This window comes from Gadus chalcogrammus, chromosome 9 (assembly GCF_026213295.1).
Source record: "Gadus chalcogrammus isolate NIFS_2021 chromosome 9, NIFS_Gcha_1.0, whole genome shotgun sequence".
Lineage (NCBI taxonomy): Eukaryota > Metazoa > Chordata > Actinopteri > Gadiformes > Gadidae > Gadus > Gadus chalcogrammus.
In genome coordinates this window covers 23,049,801-23,074,719 of record NC_079420.1, presented here as the reverse complement: position 1 = coordinate 23,074,719, position 24,919 = coordinate 23,049,801, and the positions used below count along the sequence as shown (strand labels likewise).

Sequence of the window (24,919 nt, the reverse complement as noted above, 5' to 3'; positions counted from 1 at the left end):
CGGTTGAAGTTGTAAAGTGTTATTAACCACCAGACATTCAGCGATGGCGAATTATCGTGCAATCGAACCGGCTTCACCTTGAGGTGAGCAGGACCGCCACTATTCTTATCTGAGGTGAGAATCAGGCGGGATTCAGCACCTCGGAGAGCAGCGCGCGAAATGAGCTCCCCTCAGCGGCTCGGTGCGTCACCGCACGCCCCTCCACTAAAACCCAGCTGTTCTAAACATTTTGTCATAAAAGGTCCGCCTTGGTTTACATAGATAATTATTTGTAATGTAGGCCTAAATGCTTGATCAACAACTGATTTTTATTATTTAAATCACACCATACCAAGCTGCCTGTTATGTGGTTTTAAAGCATGCTGCAGACAGCTGTTAGCATATGGCCTGATATTTGTATTGCTCAAAGCATCAGTCTTTCCTTCACAGCCCAACCACACAGAGGCGTTGTTGTGTTGGAATAACTACTCATAACCACCAATAGTTGGGAGCGATCATCTTTAATTAGAATTTATTATGAATGAAACCATTTACAGGCCTAGCACCATTGACAAAATAAAGGCATTTTCCACTACAAAAAGGCTTGGAGGTTAATTTGATTTTCTCCTACATAGCCTGTACAGGTGGACGTAACACATTCGTTTTTTGGATTCAACCATTTCGAATTCCGTTCCGTTCACTTCCATTCCCGAAACTGAACTCAAAACGACGCCACAGAACACAACATCCGAGACGTCACCGTGCAGAAAGAATCTCCAGAGGCACCACGGCGCTCACCCCGGGGGACCGTGATCGCGTAACGGCTCCTCGTTCACTTTTCAGCGAGGGGGCCGCCGCTGACTTGACGTCTGCGCGTCGGTGCCAAAGTGTCTGAAAAGTGTCGTGGAGTTCCCGCCTGAACTGCTGCCCCGCGAAGCAGCTGAACAGCGGGTTAATGCATGTGTTCAAGCTGCACACGCACATCTCCAGGCTGAACAGCAGGTCCGCGGTGCGCCACGCTGCGGGGGTGTCCGGGTAGACCGCACGCATCACGATGGTGGCGTTGCGGATCAGGTGGTAGGGCAGGTACAGCAGGGAGAAGATGATCAGCACCGCACTCATCACGCGCACGAGCCGCCGCCATTTGTGGTGCGGGCGGTGCAGACAGGGCAGGTGGCGCAGCTCGTTGACGCTGCGCACGCAGCAGTAGCAGATGGAAACCAGCGGGAATACGAATCCGGTGATGGAGCAGAAGACGGAGTAGGGCAAGCTCACGCTGGTCACGTCCAGCAGCATGTATAAGGTGCACACGCTGCGGTTGATGCCTGGGCAGGGCTGCACGATGGTCATACCCGCGACGGGGACGCTGAGGGCCAGCGTGACTAGCCACACGGCCCCGCACAGCAGGACCGTCTGCCGGCGGCCCAGCAGCGCCACGGAGCGCAGTGGGTGCACGATGGCCAAGTAGCGGTCCAGACTAATGGAGGAAACGAAGAAGATGCTGAGGTAGAAGTAGTTGTGGTAGAGCAGCCTCACGGCCTTGCACAGGTCCGGGCCCAGGGTCCAGTCGAGGCGGTCCAGGTGGAAGTAGATGAGGAAGGGCAGGGCCAGCAGCCAAGAGGCGTCCGCCAGCGTAAGGTTGAAGATGAGGACGGTGCTGCGCGTCCAGCGCTTCAGGCGGTGGGAGAAAATCCACAGGGAGAGCAGGTTGAGGGGCAGCCCGAGTATCAGGACGCAGATGAAGATGACAGGCATCAAGTACAACTGGATCACCGCGAGGCCCTCCTGTCCAGGGCCCTTCAGGTCGCAGAAGGGCGTCTCTGGAGGCTACAAAGACGGGATTCACCTGTGAGGTGACGGCACATATACCTACTCAGACACGTCATCTGATTCTACAGATCAAGGATTTGGACTCACTGGCTACAGCCCTGGGTATATTTATATAAAGATTGCTAAGTTTGTCTGCGCTTTAGTAAAGTAATTATAGCCCTTAATTAAAACCCTCAATCTTTACACTATCAGCTACACAGAAAGATACATAACGGATACGAGCCTATGCAAATAGTGATTATCTGACACTATAATAACTGACTCTTGTTAACTGACACTAATATCTGACATAACCGACACTGTAATACCTGACACTGTAATAACTGACATAACTGACGTAACTGACACTGAAATAACTGACACTGTAATAACTGACCCTAATAACTGACACTGTAATAACTGACATAACTGACGTAATAACTGACACTAATAACTGATACTTTAATAACTGATATAACTGACACAGTAAAAACTGACACTGAAATAACTGACACAAATAACTGACATAACTGACACTGTAATAACTGACATAACTGACTAGGTTATAACTGACATAACTGACACGGTTATAACTGACATAAATGACTAGTTTATAACTGACATAACTGACACGGTTATAACTGACATAACTGACATTAACTGACATAACTGACATACCTGACACTGTAATAACAGACACTATAATAACTGACACCGTGATAACTGACATAACTGAGACTGTAATAACTGACACTATAAAAAACGGACACTTTGATAACAGACATTGTAATATCTGACACTGTAATAACTGACTATAACACCGAACTATATACCTTAGCAGTTACCTGGTTGTAAGTGTTGCCCATGTCTGAGGAGCCTGTTTGAAGCAACTATGCAGTGTGTTGTGGTGGAAACACACCCACTACCAGAGCAAACACTGAGCAGTTATCTCGGCCCGCTCAGCCATCTGTTCTGTGGTGCCAGGCTCAACAAAGCTACCGCAGAATGCGGAAAATAAAATATTTCAGTTGACCGTCCACTTTATGTTTCAACATCCAATTGATTTAATAAAACACCCAGTGACGCGCAGCACATTTGAACTAGTTCTTTATTGTAGATTGTAAATTCTTGACAGGAGAACTAATTCGTAGCACAATGCAGTGTATAAAAATTAGAGAATAAATTGAAACAAACCCCCAACTTCACAACTTTTAATACATTGTTGTTTTTCTTTTCTCCATACAGTAAATATATGAAATAAGTATAACGACTCAAGCTTAGCAAGAAAAGAAATGCAAGGCACAGCTGTAGAGTGGAAGAAAATTATATATATATTAAATAAATCACAAAGAACAGTGAAAGAGGTATTAAGGCATCGACAGGCATTATTCAAGAATAGAATAAGGTATAAAAAGGCCAACTTTAGAAGATCAGCAATACACAAAGCTACCACCTCCCTGTGGCTCTCAGACAGGGGGACTCATGAAACGTTCTTTCATTTAAATTAAAAGTCTTGCATAACTTATGTACCTATAATATACATGATGAATATCCTTCATATAATGTTGAAACAGAGTTCACTATTTGACATGCTTTTTATTTATTTGTTGTGTAGTTATCGATCTACGTTCAAAAGTAAGCATCAGAAATGAAAGCATGGTCTAACTATATCCCACTACTATTGCATCCCAGCTGCCCCAATCAAACCAGGGATGCGATCACCTTGACACTAATGCTACAAAGCCCTATATATGTATTGTGGGATTACACACATGTGTTTATGCCACGTTTGTTCTTTTTTCATTAAGTGCTTTGTGCAAAACAATAGATCAAAAGCGAATGCATACTCATCCCATCGACGGTGTGGTGATCTGATTCGTAGGCAAAAGAACAAAACAGCTGGGTGAGGACCGAAGCGCTTTGATTGGCCAAACACAAACAGCCCTCCAACTATGCAGCGGGGCTGGCTTTCATTAGCCTTCCAGCTATTGGTCAACAGAAGCACATTAAAAATGGATCCCTTCACTCCATCGCTCAAGTCTCTCATCTCCAGGAACACCTCCCGGTGTCAACAGTCAACAGGGTCGCGCCGGCCCACTGAACAGGTTAGAGCAACACACTGCTGGGAACAGTGGGTGGAGTAAGAGGGCAGAGGCAGAGGCGGGCCGAATCCATGGCAACTCCCCCCGCACAGGCTCACACTCAACACATAAGGTGGAGAGTCTGAGACGGGAGAGAGGGAGGGAGGGGGGAGGGGAGGAGGGTGGATGGAGGGCAGGGAGGGAGGAGAAGGTGGGAGGGAAGGAGGGAGGAAGGATTGACGGGATGCATAGAAATACATAATAACATAATACTGTGATCCATCCTCGCTGGTTTCAAGTCACTGAGATAAGGCTTGTGTGGACACAACAAAGCAGGTAGCAAAGCAAGGCATAGAACTATACTCCCTCAACCGTAAAAGGAAAAACAAGAACTAATAAACAAAAAGAAATTGCTCTCCCCCTATATGTCAATATCATGTCAACTGACCCCTTCGCTCTTTGGTTAGTGATAGTGGCAATTCATAGTGGCAAATAAATAGTGTGTGTTAAACAGCAGTGAACAAGCTGCCCTGGCTCTGACAGTGTCATACAGCATTTCATCTTTGATTCCCTTTGTAGTTAAAAACAATTCTCAGCATCGGGACGCCGTCCCAAGTGTAACGTCAAGTATACTGAGGCTCTAGCCGGCAGCCAAATGCATGCAAACTGTGTTGCCCTCAGCCCATTGGCTGCACCTCTACCCCTAATCCTCCCCAACTACTGCACTCTTCTAGCTCTTAAAGTGAAGTTGTGGCCTTGAAACATGATAAAGTACAGGCACTACTAGCAGGGCTCTTTTAATCAACAGGGTGAGTGCGGGGTGGTGGTGTGGTGTGAGGAGACCACACGCACACGCACACGCACACACACACACACACTTGTTTGCTAGAGGCACTCAGAGAGCACCTCGTGGGTGGGCAGCGAGGGGTAGATCATGGGGGGGCAGGTGCAGTCGTTGTAGGTGTTGCAGGTCAGCTGGTCCTTGAGCTTCTCCACCTCGTAGTTGTGGAGGTACTCCTGCACCAGGTAGCGCTCCCGCTTCACGCGCGCCTTCACCTCCGACGGGACGTCCGGGATCAGCCAGGCCACAAAGTACTTTACCAGGAAGACCACATGCTGAGGAGAGAGGGGTACAGTGACTGTGTCTGCTGGTTAGCCTGGTGTAGACCACGCTCAGCTAGTTAGCCTGTTGTAAACCACACTGAGACGGTTAGCTTAGGGTGACCAGATTTCCTGAAACTAAAACCGGGACACTTTCCGCATGACCGTAGTACGTGTGCATGTGAGATCACAGACGCAGATATTAGGCTATATTTCAACACGTAGGACCAGTGGCGGCTGGTGATTCAATTTGTGGGTCGGGCGCAGTCAGGGATTTGATTTGGTAGATGTGATTTCCTGTTATTAAGGTGGATTTTGGGGATGGCCACTTCCTAAAAATGGGTTCAGATTCATAGCCTACATCCTGACTTGCAGAGCCTGGACAAGCTTCCACTGCACATACAGACCTGCTTTATTATTTTGGCCTATATACACATCTATAAGAAAATATGAAAAGACATAGACAGTGAGGGAGTGTCGTGTGGGACTGTGTGTGTGTGTGTGTGTGTGTGTGTGTGTGTGTGTGTGTGTGTGTGTGTGTGTGTGTGTGTGTGTGTGTGTGTGTGTGTGTATGTGTGTGTGTGTGTGTGTGTGTGTGTGAGACTTCAACCTCATAGAGTAGATTCAAACCCTCATAAACGTACACATATTTGTTTGAGTGGTGAATTTGCTCCAAAATCAGTGTTTGCTGATCGCCTGCTGTTGTGGAATTGCAGAGGTGTCATAAAAATTGACCTGTGTAACAAGCCACGCCTTTAAGGTTGGAACGGTCATGCGGGTTCTCTCGTCGGTCCAAGTATTGTTCATTATGGAAAGATCCGCTCAACAAGAGCATTAGTGCCAGGCAGACACACGGCAAACAAATACGACATATGTTTTTGCACGGAATCTCCCTGCATCTGAAATGCGCAAATTTCTCCACCCAGCGCTCGTCCATTGGTTTCCATGATCAATCCATTGTGCGACGGCGACCATCCCTGTTGCTTATGCCCGCACACATTGTTGAAATCATATGCTGGATGCTTCAATGTTTCTATGTCGTTTTTAGTCAATGATCGGGCTATACTAAGACCACGTTTGCTATGTAATCGCGGACAAAAGGGGACATTTCTTAGTGGTTGGTGGAAACCGGGACATTTTTTGCGTCCCGACAGGCTTGGGCGGGAATCGGGACAAGCAACTCAAAATCGGGACTGTCCCGGAAAAACTGGGAAGTCTAGTCATCCTACGTTAGCCTGGTGTAAATCACAGTCGGCTAGTTAGTCTGGTGAAAACTACGCTCAGCTGGTTAGCCTGGTGGTAACCAAGGTCTGTCAAGTTTTCGTGCGAGTTACATCCTTGTGAACCAGGTTGTTTGTTTCGCGCCGCTCATCCATTGGTCCAACATTTGCATGTATTTGCATCTTTGCATTGACTTTGTATGTATTCCCAACTCGCCTTCATTTTTGGTGTGAACGCGCCTTTATGGACAGGGGAGTGAAGACAGAGAGGGAGGGGGGATGAAAGAGATGGAGTGACGAAGGCCTATTGCCTCTGCTCAGTGTTTACTGGGCGTAACATAGCTGTGTTGACCATAGTGTTGGAGGGAGAAGTGGTACCACGACCACTGTGTTCCCTGTGTACCGAGGGAGCCAGTGAAGGCCCGGGGTTACCTCCATGATGATGATGAAGGCCAGCTTGGCGGCCAGGATGTGCCAGAACTGCATGGTGTGCTTGTACTCCTGCTCGTGGCCGGGGGGGTAGCGGTAGTCTCGGTACCTGGAGACACACAACCAGCTGTGAGGGACCTGCAGCATTGGAGCCTAACACGCCCTCGTGTCACCGCTGTATCACTTATATTTCACCAGGAATCCTTTTATGCCTTTAATTTGTTCAATAAGCGCTTTGGTGCAGATGTTGTAACGGTTCATTCTAAAAATGTAAAACTTTGCTATCAGTGAAGGGGAGAATGACTTACGCACACATACACGCATATATGCAATGCAATGTTTTTGCTTACACACATGAGCTCACCTGCAAACACACACACACACACACACACACACACACACACACACACACACACACACACCCACACACACACACACACACACCACGCCCCCCCACCAGCCAAACCCCCCGCCCCACACACACACACAAACGCAACCCCACCCCCCCACCATCCAAACCCCCCCCCCCCCTCCCACATACTCACGGGACCCCCCCCCACACACACACACATGCACCCCCATCCCCCACCAGCCACATCGACAGACACCCACACCCATACACGATGACACACACACACACACACACACACACACACACACACACACACACACACACCCTAACACACACACACACACACACACACACACACACACACACACACACACACACACACACACACACACACACACACACACACACACACACACACACACACGCGCACCCCCACCCCAACACCCACACCAACCCACACGAACATGCACACACATACACACACATATGCATCGCCATCCCCCCCCCACCCCGCCCACCTGCAGGTGGTGATGGAGCTGTTGAACCAGGCGGGGTTCTCCCCTGGCTCTGGCCGGCTTTCCGCGGGGATCTGGTCGATGCTGAAGATAGAGAGGCTGTCGTTGATGTAGCCCTTCATGCTCAGCTGCCCGTTTGTCTGGTAGGCGTACATGTACACCAGCCGAGGGATCATGTCCGAGGTGAAAGCCACGATGAACGCCTGAGGTGAGAGGGTGAGAGAAGAGCAGGCAGAGGGTGAAGGGTGAGCATCAGGATGAACCTGGGGACATGTCATCATAAGCTCCGGTCGAAGACCGGATGGACCAGGGTTAACCTTTCGCCTGCTGGGGTCTTATTGGATGTCCTCAGATTCTTTGGTAATATTATGACAGCTGCATCGACAGCTTAGAGAACAACATCAGAGAATGACTGCTCGCACTAACACCGAGCAGCAGATAGGTTACTACAGAGAGAGTCTCCTCACGTTGGTGACCACGGACAGGACCGCCACCCCGTTGAGGATCTCTTGCCATGCCCCGATGCTGTGGGCCTTGGACGCCACGGGCCTCCTGAACTGGGTGGTGAACTTCCACGCGTCCACGCGCACCTCAATGATGTTGTTGAACAACGCCAGCAGGGGGGCGAGTGGGAAGGAGGCCACAAACAGAGTGATGAACCCAAACTGGATCACTATGAGAGAGAGAGAGAGAGAGAGAGAGAGAGAGAGAGAGATTAGACAAGACAAAGTGGGGGTCTATGTTCAACCATATCGAACACTCCCTTCCTCTCTGTTCTGTACATCAACACACTACGACCCCTAGCGGGAGGGGCCGTGACGTGGCGGCTTGTGAACGCTCACCCATCTCCAGGTACTCATAGAACAGCCCCAGCTGGCCGAAGCCCTGCAGGTCGTGGTCCTGCTCCCAGCGGCAGTACAGGCTCTCCGGGTGGTTACGAGCCTTGCGGCTGCCCCACCAGTTCATCAGCCACCTGCAGGGCGACACACACCCATAGACGGATCCAATCCATGCCTTCCAGTGTCCGCCACTAGGGGGCGGTCTAGGCAGGGAGGGGATGCCTGCACACAGTGAGGGAGGATGTGGAGGACAGAGGCGGTACTTACGGGACCAGGGCTTCCTGGATGTTGCCCCACACCTGTTTCCCGGTCATCACGATAACGAGTTGTGTGGTCAGCTCGATCAGACAGCCACCTGGGTCGCACTGCAAACACACCGGGGGGCAGTACCGTTACAATACCTTGTGTGACGAGCAAAATGTAATAAGAGCCCAGAAAGCGAGACACAGAGACACAGAGAGTCAGACAGACATAGATGGATACAGCAGACAGACAGACAGACTGAAAGACAGATAGGCAGATAGACAGACAAACAGACAGGTAGATTAGATAGATACCTCTTCATTTCTCAGCTTGCCGAACATGTAGACATAATCTCCAGGGTGGCCCACAAACTTGCCCTTGAAGAAAGCCACGTAGAAGCAGGACGAGTAGTAGTTGACGAATTGGAAGAGGAACATCTTCACCGTTAGCTTGTTCTCGTACTCCAGGTGGGTCTTGGGGATCTCTGCGACGCACATCAAGACAACAGGTAAATGACCAGCGGCAGAATGCGACTCTGTCACTCCTGAACTACTGGAGAACCGCACTGAAGCGGAAGCATTTCCCTTCACATCTTTCGCTCCGTCAATTACATTTCATTAAATCAAAGAGCTTTATTTTTGCACATGTACATGATGTACATTTTTATTGCTAGAGCACATAAAAAACTAAAATAAATTCCAAAATATGATAAAGAAAGTGAACAGTCTCAGATTTACATTAACATTGAGGGGACATTAACATTAACATCCAAAGCGACTTACAACCATACATTCACACATTAACACACCGACGGCGGAGAGAACCACGCAGGGTGACAGCCAGCTCGTCAGGAACAGTCAGGGTGAGGCTGGAGGACACCTCGACACTCTAGGAGCTAGGAGGTGCCGGGGATCTAAATAGCGACCTTCCGGTTACCAGCCAAGCCGCTCTACCTCCTGAGCTACTGCCGTCCCCGGTCTCAACGGGCCCCCTCACCCATGTCGGTGATCCAGATGGCCACCCGCTCGTACATGAGGTTGAGGATCATGATGATGACGAAGTTGATGCAGGAGGCGGTGACGGAGGTGGCGAGCTGCGGCGTGATGAGGGAGCCCACCATGTGCAGGTTGTTGGTGGGGCTGTCCTTCATGATGCTGGCGAAGGCCGCGTACACCGCCAGGCGGTAGGCGATCACCCCGATGATGCAGGCGATGATGAGCGAGATCTGGGGATCGGCGGGGGGGTGGGAGGTGGACGGGGACGGGGGAGACGTGAGGAACTCAGTAGGTCTGTGGCGCAGAAGAAGAGCATCAGTGGGAGGCCGGCTCTTCTTTGGTGTTATCATATGTGCTGCATGCATGTGTCACATGCACACATACACACACGCACACTGGTTTAATGCCAACTGGAACACATTAGATTAGGGTCATGCGGTCAGAAACCACATAAACTCCCTGAGCACCAATTCATACATCTGTTAATCTAGTTTTAACATACTGTATGTTAATATGATATTTCAATATTTTAAATTCTAATAGTCACAGGGACCATAGTGCACTGTGATGGGGATAACGATGTTTGTTCACATCATATTTGGTGGCTGATACTGAAAAGCTGTTCTTGAAATGACATGAAAGGTGATAGAGACACATGCTCACCCAGAACAGGACGGTGGCTCCAGACAGGCACGTGCGAGCACACTTGCTTGTTACGGGTAAGTAGGGCTCCATCTCCTACAGAGCGACCAAGCAAAGCATGGAGAAGTTATGAGCCATTGCACTGGTTGTTATGCTGAAAAGAGAACTCTGAAGAGGTTTAGAAACCAGAGCTTCACCCCGGAGGCAGAGCAGGGTTCAGCCCTGATCCGAGATCGGGAAGAGGTTTGCTCCTGCAGGGTCAATAGGTCACTGCGGGGCAAAGAGCCTGCTGGAGCATTCCAAATATGAGTATTTTCCAGAATGCTCTACTTCAGGGCCTGCTGGGGCACTCTGACTCTGAAGTATTTTCCAGAACGCTCTTCTTTAGGTTATTATATTTTCTCCACACTAGCGTTGGGTGCACTGCGGCGCAAGGTCTGTTGTTCAGGACCAGAGCATTCAGGGGGTGCTGATCCATCCTTACCCACAGGAGAATGCTGGCCCAGCAGAGCAGCATCTGGCCCACTAGATCAGCAGTGGTCCGCTCAAGAACTAACTCCATCTCCTAGAGCGGGGGGGTGGGATATGGTCCCATACCCCTTTATAATTGCTCATTTAAAAATAATTGATGCATAGTCTATAAGGTATTTCATTTTAAGAAATTATATAATAAATCCAACATCCATGATTGAGGCTCCTTTGAGGCCGGTGAATAAACGATACAGAAAACTGAAATCCTCCACGACGCTGATTAAACAAAACAGTACTGAAGAGTCGGCCTGGATTCTCCCCTCTAGAACTCCGGACCCCAACAACCAGCGCAGAGGAGGACGTGACCAAAGGTTCAGCGCGGAGCGCAGTCTGGATCATGGTAACCATGGGAACACAAGCACCTGCGTGATGTGGTTGAGGCGCTTGTTGGTGCACTTGGTCTCGTACTCCGGTCTGAGCTGGAGCTGCTGCTGCTCCTCCTCAAAGTCCACCAGGTCCCACTCGTACTCCAGCCGGGCCTGACGCCGCTTCCAGAACTCCAGGAACAGAGTGACTGCAGGGGGCCAACGGGGGCAGACCGCAAGACCAGTTACTTGGGCCGCTTATCACATTGTCAAATATAATCAACTATTAAGGTTTTATTATTTATATAAATATAATTGTAGTCGTTTTTTATGTTTGCAGCTGTTCAACACGTGCAACGCCTTCATATCCCCAAGGGGATGAAAACTGTATACATTCATCTAGTTGGCCAACGTAAAAGGGTAGGACTTCCACAGCAAAAATCTGGCCTGCGTAAAAAGTATGCCTTTGAATTAATACATTTTACTATTATTACTGTACTCTGTTTGTGAGTTCTTTTGAGGTTAAATAATCGAAATACCTGCTGTTACAACAAGCCACAAAAAGGGTTGGGCTATGACGGTACAATTTAATCGTTTTCATTGCCTGACCACTGGGTGGCGCTGTTCAGCTATAGAACGCTGCCTCACGAGTGACTACTCACCCCAGATCCCCATGAATATGGCAAAGAACACCGTCCCTACGTTGTCAAATAGGTGCGATTGCTGAAAGAGAAGCACATTAGAGTAATGATTATTGAAAGTCAAAGAGTGTTTAAAGAAAGGAACATTATGTTGGTGTATCAATAGGACTGTGACTCACCCAGGAGGAACTACATGTCGAGTTGAGCTTCCAGTATCCACACTTCTTGTCGCACAGCGGACACATAATAATCTGGCCTCCGATGTTTTCATCACATATCTCTTTACTGCATAGGAAATAGTAACAAAGGTGAAATTATACACTACCGTTCAAAAGTTTGTTGTCACTAAGAAATGAACGTGTTAAAAGGCTAATTGAGGATTAGAAAACCCTTGTGCGACTATGTTAGCACAGCTGAAATCTGTTGTATAAAAGTGTGAGTTTTCATGGAAAACATGAAATTGTCTGGGTGACCGCAAAGGTTTGAAGGGCAGTGTATATATATACATAATGTACATTTTTATCATATTGTTTTACAAAAATATGAAAACAACAAGGCAGTGTTTTAAAGATAGACACGATCACATAGCACAGTCTTGCACTGCTGAAGCTCCGTAGCTGAGGGGTGAACATGGATCTCCAGGGGACGGACCTCCACTCGTTCTCCTCGTAGGTCATCAGGCCGTACAGGAAGCAGATGAGCCCAACCACCGCCGCGAAGGACAGCATCTCCGTGTAGAAGCCCAGCCAGGCGAAGTAGATCCCGATCTTCTCTCCATAATACTTCCTGTGAACAGCGGAGAGCAATACAATTAGTGGTGTTGGTTCATACATAATATTAATAACACCAATGATTGTGTGTAAATACCGTTTATTTACTTCAACCGCATCTTTGCAAATAAAATATAATCCAAAACCACCGTAAGCAGCAATGCTAAAATGTGCATCAAAATAATGAGTGAGTTTAAGTATTATGGAAAGTGTATATCCAACCCAATGAACAATGGCCATAAGGACATGAACAACAGGACACAGGCACGAGTGAGTGGTGTTGGGCATCTACCGGATGAGGTTGAGGGGCTGCTCCTTGAAGAAGCACAGGAACGTGGCCCAGTGCTTGTAGAGGCTGAAGCGCTCACTTTCACAGTTAGGATCCCTCGACTTCTTATAGTATCTGGACTGCACAGAGGTCACAACATCATCGCCATCATCATCATCATCATCATCATCATCGCCATCATCATCATCATCCTCATCGTCATCATCATCACCATCATCATCATCCGCATCGTCATCCTAACACAGCATTCAGGGCATGGATTCTGCAGATGATATTGGTTGTCGGCGTGGTAACGGGCTTACGTCGTGCAGAGGGAAGGCCGAGGAGTAGGTCCCGTTGCTGAGCAGCCGCTTGATGCCCTTCTTCTGCTTGTCCTCTGTGGTGTAGGGGCAACGGGCCAGGATGTAGAAGACCTGGGGGAGGAGGAGGAGGGGGAGGAGGAGGGGGGGAGGGGGAGGAGGGAGGAAAAGGAGGAGGAGGGGGAAGGTGAGGAGGAGGAGGGAGGAGGAGGGGGAAGAGGAGGAGGGGGAAGAGGAGGAGGGGGAAGAGGAGGGGGGAGGAGGAGGGGGAGGTTGGGGGAGGAGGAGGGGGAAGGTGAGGAGGGGGAGGGGGAGGAGGGGGAGGAGGGGGAGGAGGAGGGGGAGGAGGAAGGGGGAGGGGGAGGGAGGAGGAGGAGTTGTTGGTATGAGGGACAGGATGTCGAATTCATACGGTCAATTGTTCTCCAAGGACAATTTCGGATCAACTATAGTCTTTGGGATGAACTATAGTAAGGCCAAGTATTCATGACATTTTCTAGTTTAAATATGAATTCCCAAAACATTTTGTTTCCAGTTAACTCTCCTATTATGTTCAAATAAACATACAGCTTTGAAAGTCTTAACCAAGTTTCTCTCTCAGCTTCATTCTGCCTTTCTACTGACCATCATTATAGCCCAGTCAATAATACATGACTGCCCCCAACCTCCCCTTATGCATAAAGTATTAATTGTATTTGACTATTGAGAAATATGCAAATCACTGTACAATATCATTCATTGACCTAAAATGAAAAACATATTATGTTTTGTTGTTGCTAGGGCTTTATGTTGATATTCAAATATTATTATATTTTATTATTATATTAATATTATATGGTTAAAATGCAGATTGTCTTGTATATGACTGCTGCTAGCATATCTGGTGAGGCCCGGAACCATTTAGATGCAGTCAGTTTACCCTGTCTTGTAACTGGGGATCACACACACACACACACACACACACACACACACACACACACACACACACACACACACACACACACACACACACACACACACACACACACACACACACACACACACACACACACACACACACACACACACACACACACACAGAAATGAACCTGTAGGAGCCCTTGGTATCATCCAACACAACAAAAACTAGATAGGAATTAGGGTATGCTAGGGGTGCTAGCGGTCAACAGCAGCACCGATGTCTACAAAAAGTGTACAGGACTATTTGTTATTTTCCTGTTTGCCATGTTTACCCCATAGATTTAGGAAAAGTCATAAAAAATCAAGCTGAAAAAAGTAGTTTGTTCTATAAAACTATTATTATGATATTATAATTGTATAAAAAGTGGTTTTATTAATATGATCAAACTAGTTGAGCGGCAGTGGATATCCCTGTCTCAAGGACCACAGAGTGGACCGGGGGTCAGACGGGGGAGGGGCGCTCACTATTCTGTTGCGGGTCGATGGGGAGAAGAAGGTGTCCTTGTCGTCGATGAGGAAGAAGTCGGCCTTATCCTTGTCGAAGGGCGCGGTGAAGTAGTCGGGCTCAGGGTGCATGACGAGGTCGGGCAGGCGGAACGGCGTGGACAGCCAGTTCATAGGGATCTGGCTGTGGTCCGGGATGTCGTTGGCCTTGAAGGGAACCTTGATCTTTAGCACATCGGCATAGGTGGCCAGCACCTCCCAGGGAGCGTGGATCTTCAGGAAGAAGGTCTTCCCGTCGTCCGACTCCTGCCGAGGGAGGGAGGGAGGGAGGGAGGGAGGGAGGGAGGGAGGGAGAGAGAGAGAGAGAGAGAGAGAGAGAGAGAGAGAGAGAGAGAGAGAGAGAGAGAGAGAGAGAGAGAGAGAGAGAGAGGGAGAGACAGAGAGAGAGGAAGGAGGAGGTACAGCAGTTGGATCATGTGCACAGGGCTTTGTAGAGTAAATGATGATTCACTGATTATCAGTCATTGTTAGATGATCTTTAATCAACCCACAGGTGGTTAGTTCAGCTACAGTTCATAAAGTACCAGGAGCTAAATCAGGTCAAGCTGTCCTCCCCATCCAACACAATGTGTTGGTTTAAAGGTCCCATGGCATGCTACTTTATGGATGCTTTTATATAGGTGTTAGTGGGTCCCTAATACAGAACTTGAAGACGGTCAAGAAATTCAGCCGTGGTGCAGAATTACAGCCACTACGAGCCAGTCACACAATGAGCTTTCCCAAAGCTGTGTGCGCCTCCGGATCAAAAAGATAATCCCTTTCTCCTCCATGTTGCAGTTCAATCTGGACTTCAGGGTGTCAAAGCCAAAGTTCCTTTCCCCCAATTCCTTCTCAACCATGGCCGAGACAACCCCCACTACGAGTCTCGTTTTGGAAGTACCAGAGACCTCAGAGAATCCGACGCAGTCTAGTCTTTTCACCATGCGCCATAACACCAACAGAAGAAGGTTGGTGTTATCCAAATAATAAAGAAGTGTACAACACTTTCGTTACAGTGTGTGTATTCACACACACACATGTGGCTCTCGTACTGTCGTAGCTCATTGTCGGGCCAAATTCTCTGGGCGGGCAAAGCAGAGAAAGGGGTAACCTGGCCCCTTTTGACAACATATGGGGCCAAATTCCAAATCTGTGCGTCTGACCTTTAATTTTCTCAAAGGCGGAGCAGGATACAGTGCTAGATTTACACCATCGATTTACACCATTACGCCATTTCTAGCCACTGCGGGACCATAGGCAGGCTAGGGGAACTCATATTAATGTTAGAAAACCCTAAAGAAATCTGTCTTAAAGAAAACCATAAAGTGATTTTCATGACATGGGACCTTTAAGAGGTTGTCCAGGGTTGTACAGTTTGTGTTTTGTACCATCCCATAAGAAGGCAACAGCTAGTATTTTAATACAAACAGAGAAACCAGAACAACAACGTCCTAGGAATGCGCATTCCAATGAGAATGCGCATTCCAATGAGAAGACACAACAGTACAGGGGAGCTCCTCACCGATTTGTCCTCAGTCTCCAGCTCAAGGCCAGCCTTCTGCAGGTTGGCCTCATACTCCCTTCTCCTTTCCTGCAGAGGAATAAACATACACATATTGTTGAAAAATCCAGACTGTTTCTGCCAACAAAGCACTGGGACTCATGCTGCAAACCTATGAGGTGAGCATCTCCTGTGGAAACAGTGAGTTGTGGAGCGAGAGACTGTCTGTGGATGTGGTAAGTGTGTGTCTGAAGGAATCAACAAGAGCTGCCTGGTGGCTGAGGCCCACCATGCAGCTCTGGCACCTGGGTGAGAGGATCTCTGGGTGTGGAGAGCTGTGGCCAAGGGGAGGGCAGCGGGGCCAATACAACAGAGCTATACAAACAGTGTTCATTTACAACCCCAAACCCAGACATAGCCTGAGGCCGTTCTATTACACCTACTGAAATAACTGGAAGAGATTATTAATGAACATTATTAACGTTCATTATTAAAGTGCATTTCCATTCCTCACCTGCTTCCTTTCTCCATCTTTATCGTCCACGTACGACAGGATGAAGTCAATCCTCCGCACTCCGTCCCGGAAGAACACAGAGTCTTTACTCTGCGTGCTCTTATCAATCTAGGAGATGGAAAAACAGACCAGGCGACAACATGTCAACCCATAAAAAGATGATTACCCTTGCTCTCAAGATGGCCCTCAAATCAAATGAACACGGCACTCAAACCACGCCATTCTCCTGCCATCGGCTGATAGCACAACACATGCGACGTGGGCCATGATACGGACCATAAAAAATTGTTGTTAGGGAACATATCCTGCACAAACACACATGAACTGATGTGTTGAGGTCAGGACATTGGTTTCACTGTAAGTATTCAAACTGTATTCCATGCGATGCAAATGCTTTAATCCGAGGACAGCCCAGGGCCATTTTGCTTTGACAAAGCTCAAGCTAATTTAAATACGCCACACTACCAGGCTGACATCTCAGCAGTGGCAACCAGAGAGGTGGTGTTCATTGCAGGGAGTACGAGGCACAGGATGAAGCTAGGTGGGCAGCGTGCGATAGATAAGGGAGCAGGGAACCATAACAAGGGGATGGGCACACGTCGTGATGACGTCATGGACTCCCACCTACACTCAATTACTAAAAGCACCCGACAGGGCGCATCCAACTCCCACTCCCACCTCTTTCTGCTCGGCTCGCTTTCCACCACTATCTGGAATCAATGTTGTTGTTTACACAAAGACATTTGAATTGTCCGCCCCCCCCTCTCCTCGCCATGTGCCTCTCCAGCCAGGCCGACCCACTGCGGTGGGAGCACGTCTAGCAAAGGAGTGTTTTCAGGGAACAACGGAGAGCAGAAGAGGCGACCGTCTGGGGCCACTGGCCGGTACAGCTGTTCTGCCAAGGACTAAAAATAACGACTGCAACGTGGACAGGAATGCCTTCGCTGGCTACAGTGGCTAACTAGACCGGAATGCAGCCCTAGAATGATCTTTGAGATGGCCAGAGACTAAGGCTCCAGCCTTACTGGGTGTAAGTACTCACAATGAGTAAGGCTTTACTCTATGCAGAGGGGGAAGGGGAAGGATAAAGAAGAGCACTTTACCTCCATCGCCAACTCCCTCTGTGTGTGTGAGTGTGTGTGACAGCGCGTCTGCAGAGTGGCCGGATACCTATTGCCTCGCTCTCTCTCTCCAGGGAGTTTGGTCAAGCCCTTCTCCTCTGCCCTCTCTCCCTCTCCCTCTCACTCTCTCTTTCTCTTCATCTCCTAGCTCGACACGCTCCATCCATTTCTCTGACATCCCTCACTTGCTTAGCAATCTGGTTAAGAAGAGAGAGAGAGTTAAGGTAGAGAGGGAGAGAGAGACTCACAAATAAATAAACGAGAGACAGAGAGAGAGAGAGGGGTGAGCATCTAGAGATGACATCAGCATACTGCTAGCATAGCCCCTGCCAACCTTAGCCAATTCACGAGCTCATTCTCCCCCCAGGGAATATTATATCTCCATGCAACCTGAGATCCAAATCAGATAACCTATAAATTGTGACAGAATCAAATACCTCTCTCTGTTGTGTCCTCAGTACAGCACGAGAGACAAGTGAATAAGCAAAACTACGGATGAAGATGATAAGAAAGGGACTCAGGAACATGGAAACAGATCATTTACTGATCACTGATAACTTTAAAAAAAGAAATCACTGCATAAACCTTTGAGTAAATCTAGAACCACTCCGACACAGCCCTCCCAGCCTGCATGTTCCATACAGTACGCTTTAAGAGTCACCAAGAAGCAGCTTACAATTATGTTCTGAATCCGACAGCTCCCACTCCGCCCATGTTTAACGGGAAAGGGGGTCTTTGAGCAGACGCGTGTGGCCTCTTTATACATCCCTGATCCCAAATCATACCAGGCCTCTAACTACAGAAAGAGAGCTAAAAGTGTCCCCCAGAACACCGGGAGCCATGTTGAACATGGCATGGTAGCTGCTGTCTCCTACTGGGCCCTCGCCCCGGCCTCTCTCTAATTTAGGGTAATTATAGCTCTCCCTTACGGGATCCCTGCAGCTCCTGGGACCTGCCCCGGCCCCGCGAGGTGCGGCCCGCGCAGGCCAGGGACGTCCGTACATCAATCAGCTAACCCCAAAGTAGTGGGTGTGTATTGGGCGATGTACATGAACATCTCTCATCTAGTTTGAGGGGTTCACAACCGAGAACGAGATGAGGGGATGGGGGTGAGAGGAGAGCTGGGGCGGGGTGGAGATCAAAGAGGAACGCTGATTTGAGGATGTTATTTTGGGGTCGGCGAAGGGAAAGGGGAAAGACGTACAGGAAGCCACGCCCTAGAGGAGGGTGGCTGACAGTTCACATGGACGATAAGCCAGGGTTCACTTTCTGAAACACGACCGATGTAATGGGGATTGGCTTGTTCAGCTTTCAAGTAAATGCATCCCCTTTCTGAAGCATTTGACCAAACATTTTGAAACATGAAATGTTTCCCTTTACTTTACATTTATTAACATTTCTCATCCAACTCTCATGATTAGCTTGAATGAGCTAAAAAAGCACAGCCATAAACGACTCGACCTACTGGTCTGTGACCCAGTCGGCTGGCAGTCATTTGGCATTCTTAGGCGTTTTTTGGGACCTAAATTAGAAGCTTTAAATGACGAAATAACCAGGCTTTTATTTAGAAAACCTTCAAAGTCAAAATGCGTGTTCATTTAACGACAGTCCAAGTTCAGCCGAAGGCTACATGCCTCCTTCCCACATGTTAAGACTCTGCATTTACACAGAAGCATGCACACACACAACCACTGCACAGTTACAGCCGTGACTTCCACAATAGTTTGTGTTTGCCGGTCCTCATCCAATTATATTTTACACCTCTGGTGTTCGCCTCCTGCTCAGTCACAGAGACACGATCGCAGGTGAGAACCAAGCAAGCTGCTTTCCATTCTAATGCAACACCTTCTGTATCTCATGCCCACATGTTTCCACTAACCAGAGAAAACAACATGCTTATGCTAACACTTGACGAACGTGTGTGTCGTTTTTGTAATAAAGTAATCCTCCAACAGAATTGGAAAAATATCTCTCTAGATCTTTCCTTTAATTTGGCTTCTACATAAATCAGAGGCTGTCAGACAGGGGGGCAGGCATATGCACAGCAGTAGCTAACACCACACCACAGGCCTGGTTTACCCTGCCGTACCCGTGCGCGAAACTTGAGGAAAAGTGCCCGCTTTCTCCAGCTCTGCAGAAGAAACAGTAAGGGACAGTGAGGGAGTATGCCCTACCCACCCACACAGTGGCCCACCACATCCAGTCCCACATTCATCCAGACTCTGGGAAAACTCTTGTTGCAGACAAATACACGTACACAAGCAACAAGGCCGGGACCGTGTCGCCAAGTTAATAAACTTCACCCACACGACCGCTGGCTTCTAGCGGCAACGTTAAGAGACGAAGCCCAGACAGCGGTTAACCCGATGACGCCCCACTGCATTTGTGTACAGTTTACAGAACCAACATATGGTGACAAGAACCAAAGGAGGGCAAGGGACTAAGGACTATGGATGACACACCGACCGGTGAGACACAGACAGGCCACACAGCGCATGCCCGTGCATGCGCCTTACCCCCGTCAGGGTGTTGATGCGCTCCAGGCTGAGGGGCTGGGACTGGGGGCTGTCGCTGTGGTCTGAGGGGGCCAGGGAGAACTGGCTGCCGTTCAGGGACTCACACGACTCCACACACACAGCAGGGAGCTTATTGGTTTGAGGCACCAGGAGAGCAGAAGAGGACAGGGTTATTGTTCATGGGGGAGACACTAGGGACAGTTGGGAGGTTGTTTCCCGTGTTGTTTCCTGTTGCGTAGCAGTTGGACTGAGCGGAACCAGCCTGGGATTCAAGAGCCTTCAACAATAGTATGTAGAAAGCGATGTCACGTTCATGAAGTTAGCAGTGGAGGGATACGTTGGATATGTGGGATATAAACACACTTCTTGTCAGCCTGATTCATTCTGCCCAATGACAGCAGTTTGACTGAGAGCTTCCTGCCATTGGACATCCAAAAATATAATCCTGGTTGCTAAGACACAAGGGAAGATAGTGAGGACCAAAACAGGAAGCTCTTGTCTTGGGTAGTGATTGTACTTTCGGCGAACAGCTTAGGAAGAGGTCAGTCACTGGAAATCGGAAATTCAAAGTCCACATTTATGTGGTGTTCCTGGAATCAAAACTTTTTGTCGGCACGATATTGGTGATTCCTGATGCAATTTACAAATTGAATCTACAACTAACTTTTACTGAAAGTAGAAGCACTCAAAGTGAAGACAATGTCTTAAAGTATGATTCATATATTGCTCTATTAATCAGCAGAGTGGAAGTTTATTTTTTGGCATCATGTGACTGTGTCAATGTAAGGGCCTGTGGTTGTGTGTAGTTACCCCTTGTTGCCCCAGCTGGGAGGATCCTGAGGCAGATGTGTAGGGGTTGTGGGGGCCATTGCTCTCATCTGCAAGACAAACACATGCATTATGAATGACTCATCTGAATAAGATAATAAACATTTTAAAGGCAAGGGGGACAAACTATTCAAGCCAAACTAGATATGAAAACTAGGACATAACCATGAAACAAACAAAGGTTGTCTTCAGCAAATCAACAGCTGCCAGGGATCAAAGATAAGACCAGTGTTGACATGTGACCAAATGGTGCCGTCTATCACTAGGGTTAGATAATTTAGCCTTAGACAACCTAAGAAAGAGTCACTCGCGCAAGTAAAGTAGTAGTAGTAGTAGTAGTAAAGAAGTAAAGTAAAGCCTTCGACCACTTAAAAAAGACTCACTAGGGTTAGCCTTAGAAAACTTAAGAAAGAGGCCCTAGGGTAAGATAACTCAGCCTAAGACAACTTAAGAAAGAGAGTTTGATGAGAAAAACTATCACAAGACATTATTAAAAGGCTGGAAAATATATTAAAAAAAACGACTCCTTCTAATTTCAACATTTACCATTGAAATCTGAGCGACCATTCAAATTTACCATAATAAAAGTGTGGAGTTGCTTAAGTAGAATGCCCCACAATACATTCAGGGAACAAGGCTGTCAAGTTGTCTGTCATAGCATCAACAAACGACCGTGACGCACAAAGGGAGATCAAACATGCCAGCCTCACACCATACAATTCCACTGGGCCAGACTATAGTCGCTTAACATGTGCACATAGAGCAGCAGTGGCTCTAATTAATGACCAGTGTAAGGCAGCAAAGAGCATATTTACACTGCAGTGTAAGGCAGCAAAGAGCATATTTACACTGCTACCAAAAAAACATATTGACCGTGCAAAACACAGTGGAAACAAAAGCAGATCATTTCTTTATTCAAAACGAATAATGGCTTCCTTTAAGTGTTTCCTGCAATATACAGGCAAAGCACAACCTTGATAAACACAATGCTGAATACATACAGCAGATGTATAGTACAAGTACCATATAGCATTGCATGCTTTGGAGTCATATTCAAAACATAAATATGAAATATGATATGATGAATAAATAATGTACCCAGTTACAGTGGCACCATAAGGATTGGACCCCAACATGTGGCAATAGCCTAGCACAGTAAGTGAGAAAGCTTCTTGTGTGAGTAGATTAGTGAAGTTGATGAGGAGCGGGCCCGCAGTAAGACTTTGGTCACAGATACAGAGGAGCCTTTGTCCACAGGACGGCAGCTGATCAATCTGCAGAAGGCCATAGGGCCAGGTGGGACTCCCGTTGTCCGTAGCAACCCAACAGATTTGAGCATAAGAAAAACAGCTGATGACCGATGGTTCGCGTGCTACATCACACTGCTTTTGTTTTGCAGGTAGCCCTGAGTTTTACAGCCTGACTTGAGCTAGTTAAATAGGGATCGATTCGGGCGTCGAGTTGTCTCAGGTTTCACTTAGCACTGCCTTCCTGTGACAGGAAGCGAAAGTACAGAGGACGATTATGATGGGAAGTTAAAGGGGATAAATAAAGGGGCGAGTAGATACGGACGGATAGCATCATAATAGTGCTTATGATTTAAACTTTTTTCAAATAAAGTATAAACAAACATCTTTGTATGGCAGTGAATGGTCAATGAGAGGGAGAGATACACATTTACTGTAGTTTGAGAGGTGTGGTGTGTCTGAATCTCAGTTTGAATTAGTTTAGACTAAAAGCCCAACTCAAAGCTAAGCTAAACGCTGTATTACCTCATTACCTATGTCCCACAGCGCCTGCCTGCTTTCCAGTCTGTTGGACTGAAATCTGTTGTGTTAAAACCGATTCCCTTTATATAAAATAGGCTATTCCTAGGGCTTGAATTTGTATTTTCTTTTCACTGTTTTAATTTGAAAGATAATTTAATAAGATAAAAGCTGTTTGCTGGAGAAGCCAGTGGCGCTTAGACTACTTTCCAGTCGATCCATATAAGGCAGCGGTAGCTTTGTGTTCTGATTCCGCCTCTCTGAGCCTGACGACGGGTTGCTGGAGCCCCCCGGAGCCCCCTCCACTGACCGGGGTTTTCCACTTGAGTCCCGCAACATGTGACTCAGAAAAGCCTTGGCTTCCAATATAGGCCTATCTATTATATATTTAACGCGCAAATCTTCCTTAGGGAAAAGTATAGAAGTGGGCTATTAATACAACAATAATTCAACTGTAAGCCTTAACTTATAACGCTACCGGAGGCGACTAATGAGCCAACCAGTTGGGCTATTTTAACTATCGCTTTTTATAAGTATATTTGCTGAATTATTGAAGCAAGCAACATAGAGAGTATTTCTAGAATGCCAACTCACCGTTAAAAGAATCGGAGGGACTCATCTCAATTAAACTTTGGTCACCCGTCCTCCCCGTTATTCGGTTCATGGTGCGGAGACGCCAAGGTGACGCGCGGCGCGCTGGAGGCTCTTGGTCAGCCTGGTTTCTCTCCTCAACCTCCCAACACCTCCACAGGGGGTAGAAAAGTCCCAAAGTAATTCGTGTCTTCCAAGGACACGATGGGGTGCAAATATCACGGTCACTTGGCAACACTCCTCCCGAGTACCCTAGTGTTCACTATAAGCTCCACCACCGTGCCAGTGACGCCCAGTGCTCAGTCCGGACTGCACCACTCTCCTTCGTCACTGAGGGGCGGAGAACACACAGCCTTCGTTACATCTTGAGATGTAAGGGTTCCAGGTTCCAAGTTCCATTTGTGGTTTTGTTTTGTCACAATATATCATAATATTTTAACAATTTAAAATGTTATTTAGTTGCATATTTTATATTTTTAAAGACGATTAGCTAAGCAGTTTTTATTTGTAATATCAGTCTACAGTATAAATCCATATTTTTGAGCTGTAGCAAATACTTGTGAGTCAATCCATGCAACATTTCAACATTTCTGAAAATGTTGTGCTATAATTTATGATGTATTTCTGCCCTTCTTGGATGATAGGGAGCAGGGACAGTGTTTATTGATCAGGCATGAGACAGATATTCTGAGGTGGAGCTTGGATTCGCTCCTGCTCTCAGGTGGAGTGATGCTCTGGTTGGTGGTCTTAGGCTGGGTTGGGGAGTGCAGTGAACTGGAAGCAGGTGTTTTTTTCAGGTGCATTGCTCAAGGGACCGCGTAGGAGCGGGACGTAGGAGAGTTCTGCACAACTTCTCCCCCCGTCCAAATCATCCTTGGATGAGGATGTAGGAGAGTTCTGCACAACTACTCCCCCCTCCAAATTTTACCAACTGGTTGAGATTCGAACTAGCCACCCTCCGGTTACCCGATCCAACTCCTTAACCAATAGGCCACAGATACCCCCATGCCCTGTGAGTACCTGAACAGAACCATGCCAGGTCTGTTCTAGGTGGAAATGTCCTCAACTGCCACTGTCAGCTGGCTCACACGAGACTCAGGGGGGGTCTTGGTTTACTGTATTACCTTTCCTTCACATTTTCCAACCACCTCTTTCCTGCCCATCGTCTCAGCCGGGATATATTTAGTGTCCCAGGCAGCGAGTGCCTCCTGTTTCCCTCAAGTGGTTTACGTAGTGAGGCCCTGGTTGTAATTATGTATCTCTCTTCACGGGGTGTGGCGCAGGGCAGAAATACAGCTGCTCATTTCTCTTGACCGCGTTTGCCTGTGCAGCCTTATATTACGTGCCAGGCTTCTGGGCATGTGGGCCTGTAGGTGTGCACTGCCGTGGGGGAGTCTGTGAGGGGAGCGGAGACATGGCTAATAACAAGGTGGAACACAAGCAGCACCCATGTGCTTTCCCTTCTACTTACATCAACCCAGAGAACATGGATCCTGTGTGAAGGGTGTGATGGACTCTCAGGGCACTGGCTCAAGTACAGGCCCAGTTGGTACTTGGTGTAGTGTGAGTGTACTACCATCAACCTCACTGTTATTGTTA

General features: G+C 47.7%; 2 protein-coding genes across 3 annotated transcripts; both read right to left on the bottom strand.

Moving 5' to 3' along the window:
* Positions 1-735: 735 nt before the first annotated feature.
* LOC130389781 (P2Y purinoceptor 3-like) lies at positions 736-2,654 on the bottom strand. Its single transcript, XM_056599719.1, has 2 exons — positions 2,634-2,654; positions 736-1,806 (listed from the first exon to the last, which is right to left on the bottom strand). The coding sequence occupies exons 1-2, from the start codon at positions 2,652-2,654 to the stop codon at positions 736-738; spliced, it is 1,092 nt and encodes a 363-aa protein (XP_056455694.1).
* Positions 2,484-23,624, bottom strand: ano5a (anoctamin 5a). Of its 2 annotated transcripts, XM_056597861.1 has the most exons (22): positions 23,324-23,624; positions 20,946-21,013; positions 20,136-20,264; positions 19,709-19,750; positions 16,499-16,606; positions 16,006-16,074; positions 14,466-14,750; positions 13,044-13,154; positions 12,745-12,860; positions 12,334-12,468; positions 11,862-11,967; positions 11,704-11,764; positions 11,099-11,250; positions 10,227-10,301; positions 9,565-9,793; positions 8,883-9,052; positions 8,593-8,690; positions 8,329-8,459; positions 7,954-8,159; positions 7,490-7,689; positions 6,623-6,728; positions 2,484-4,985 (listed from the first exon to the last, which is right to left on the bottom strand). In XM_056597861.1, the coding sequence occupies exons 1-22, from the start codon at positions 23,391-23,393 to the stop codon at positions 4,755-4,757; spliced, it is 2,898 nt and encodes a 965-aa protein (XP_056453836.1). In that variant the 5' UTR covers positions 23,394-23,624; the 3' UTR covers positions 2,484-4,754. The 2 variants fall into 2 exon arrangements, with proteins under 2 accessions (XP_056453836.1, XP_056453837.1); XM_056597862.1 differs by lacking the exons at positions 19,709-19,750; positions 20,136-20,264 and having other exon boundaries at positions 2,489-4,985.
* Positions 23,625-24,919: the final 1,295 nt, after the last annotated feature.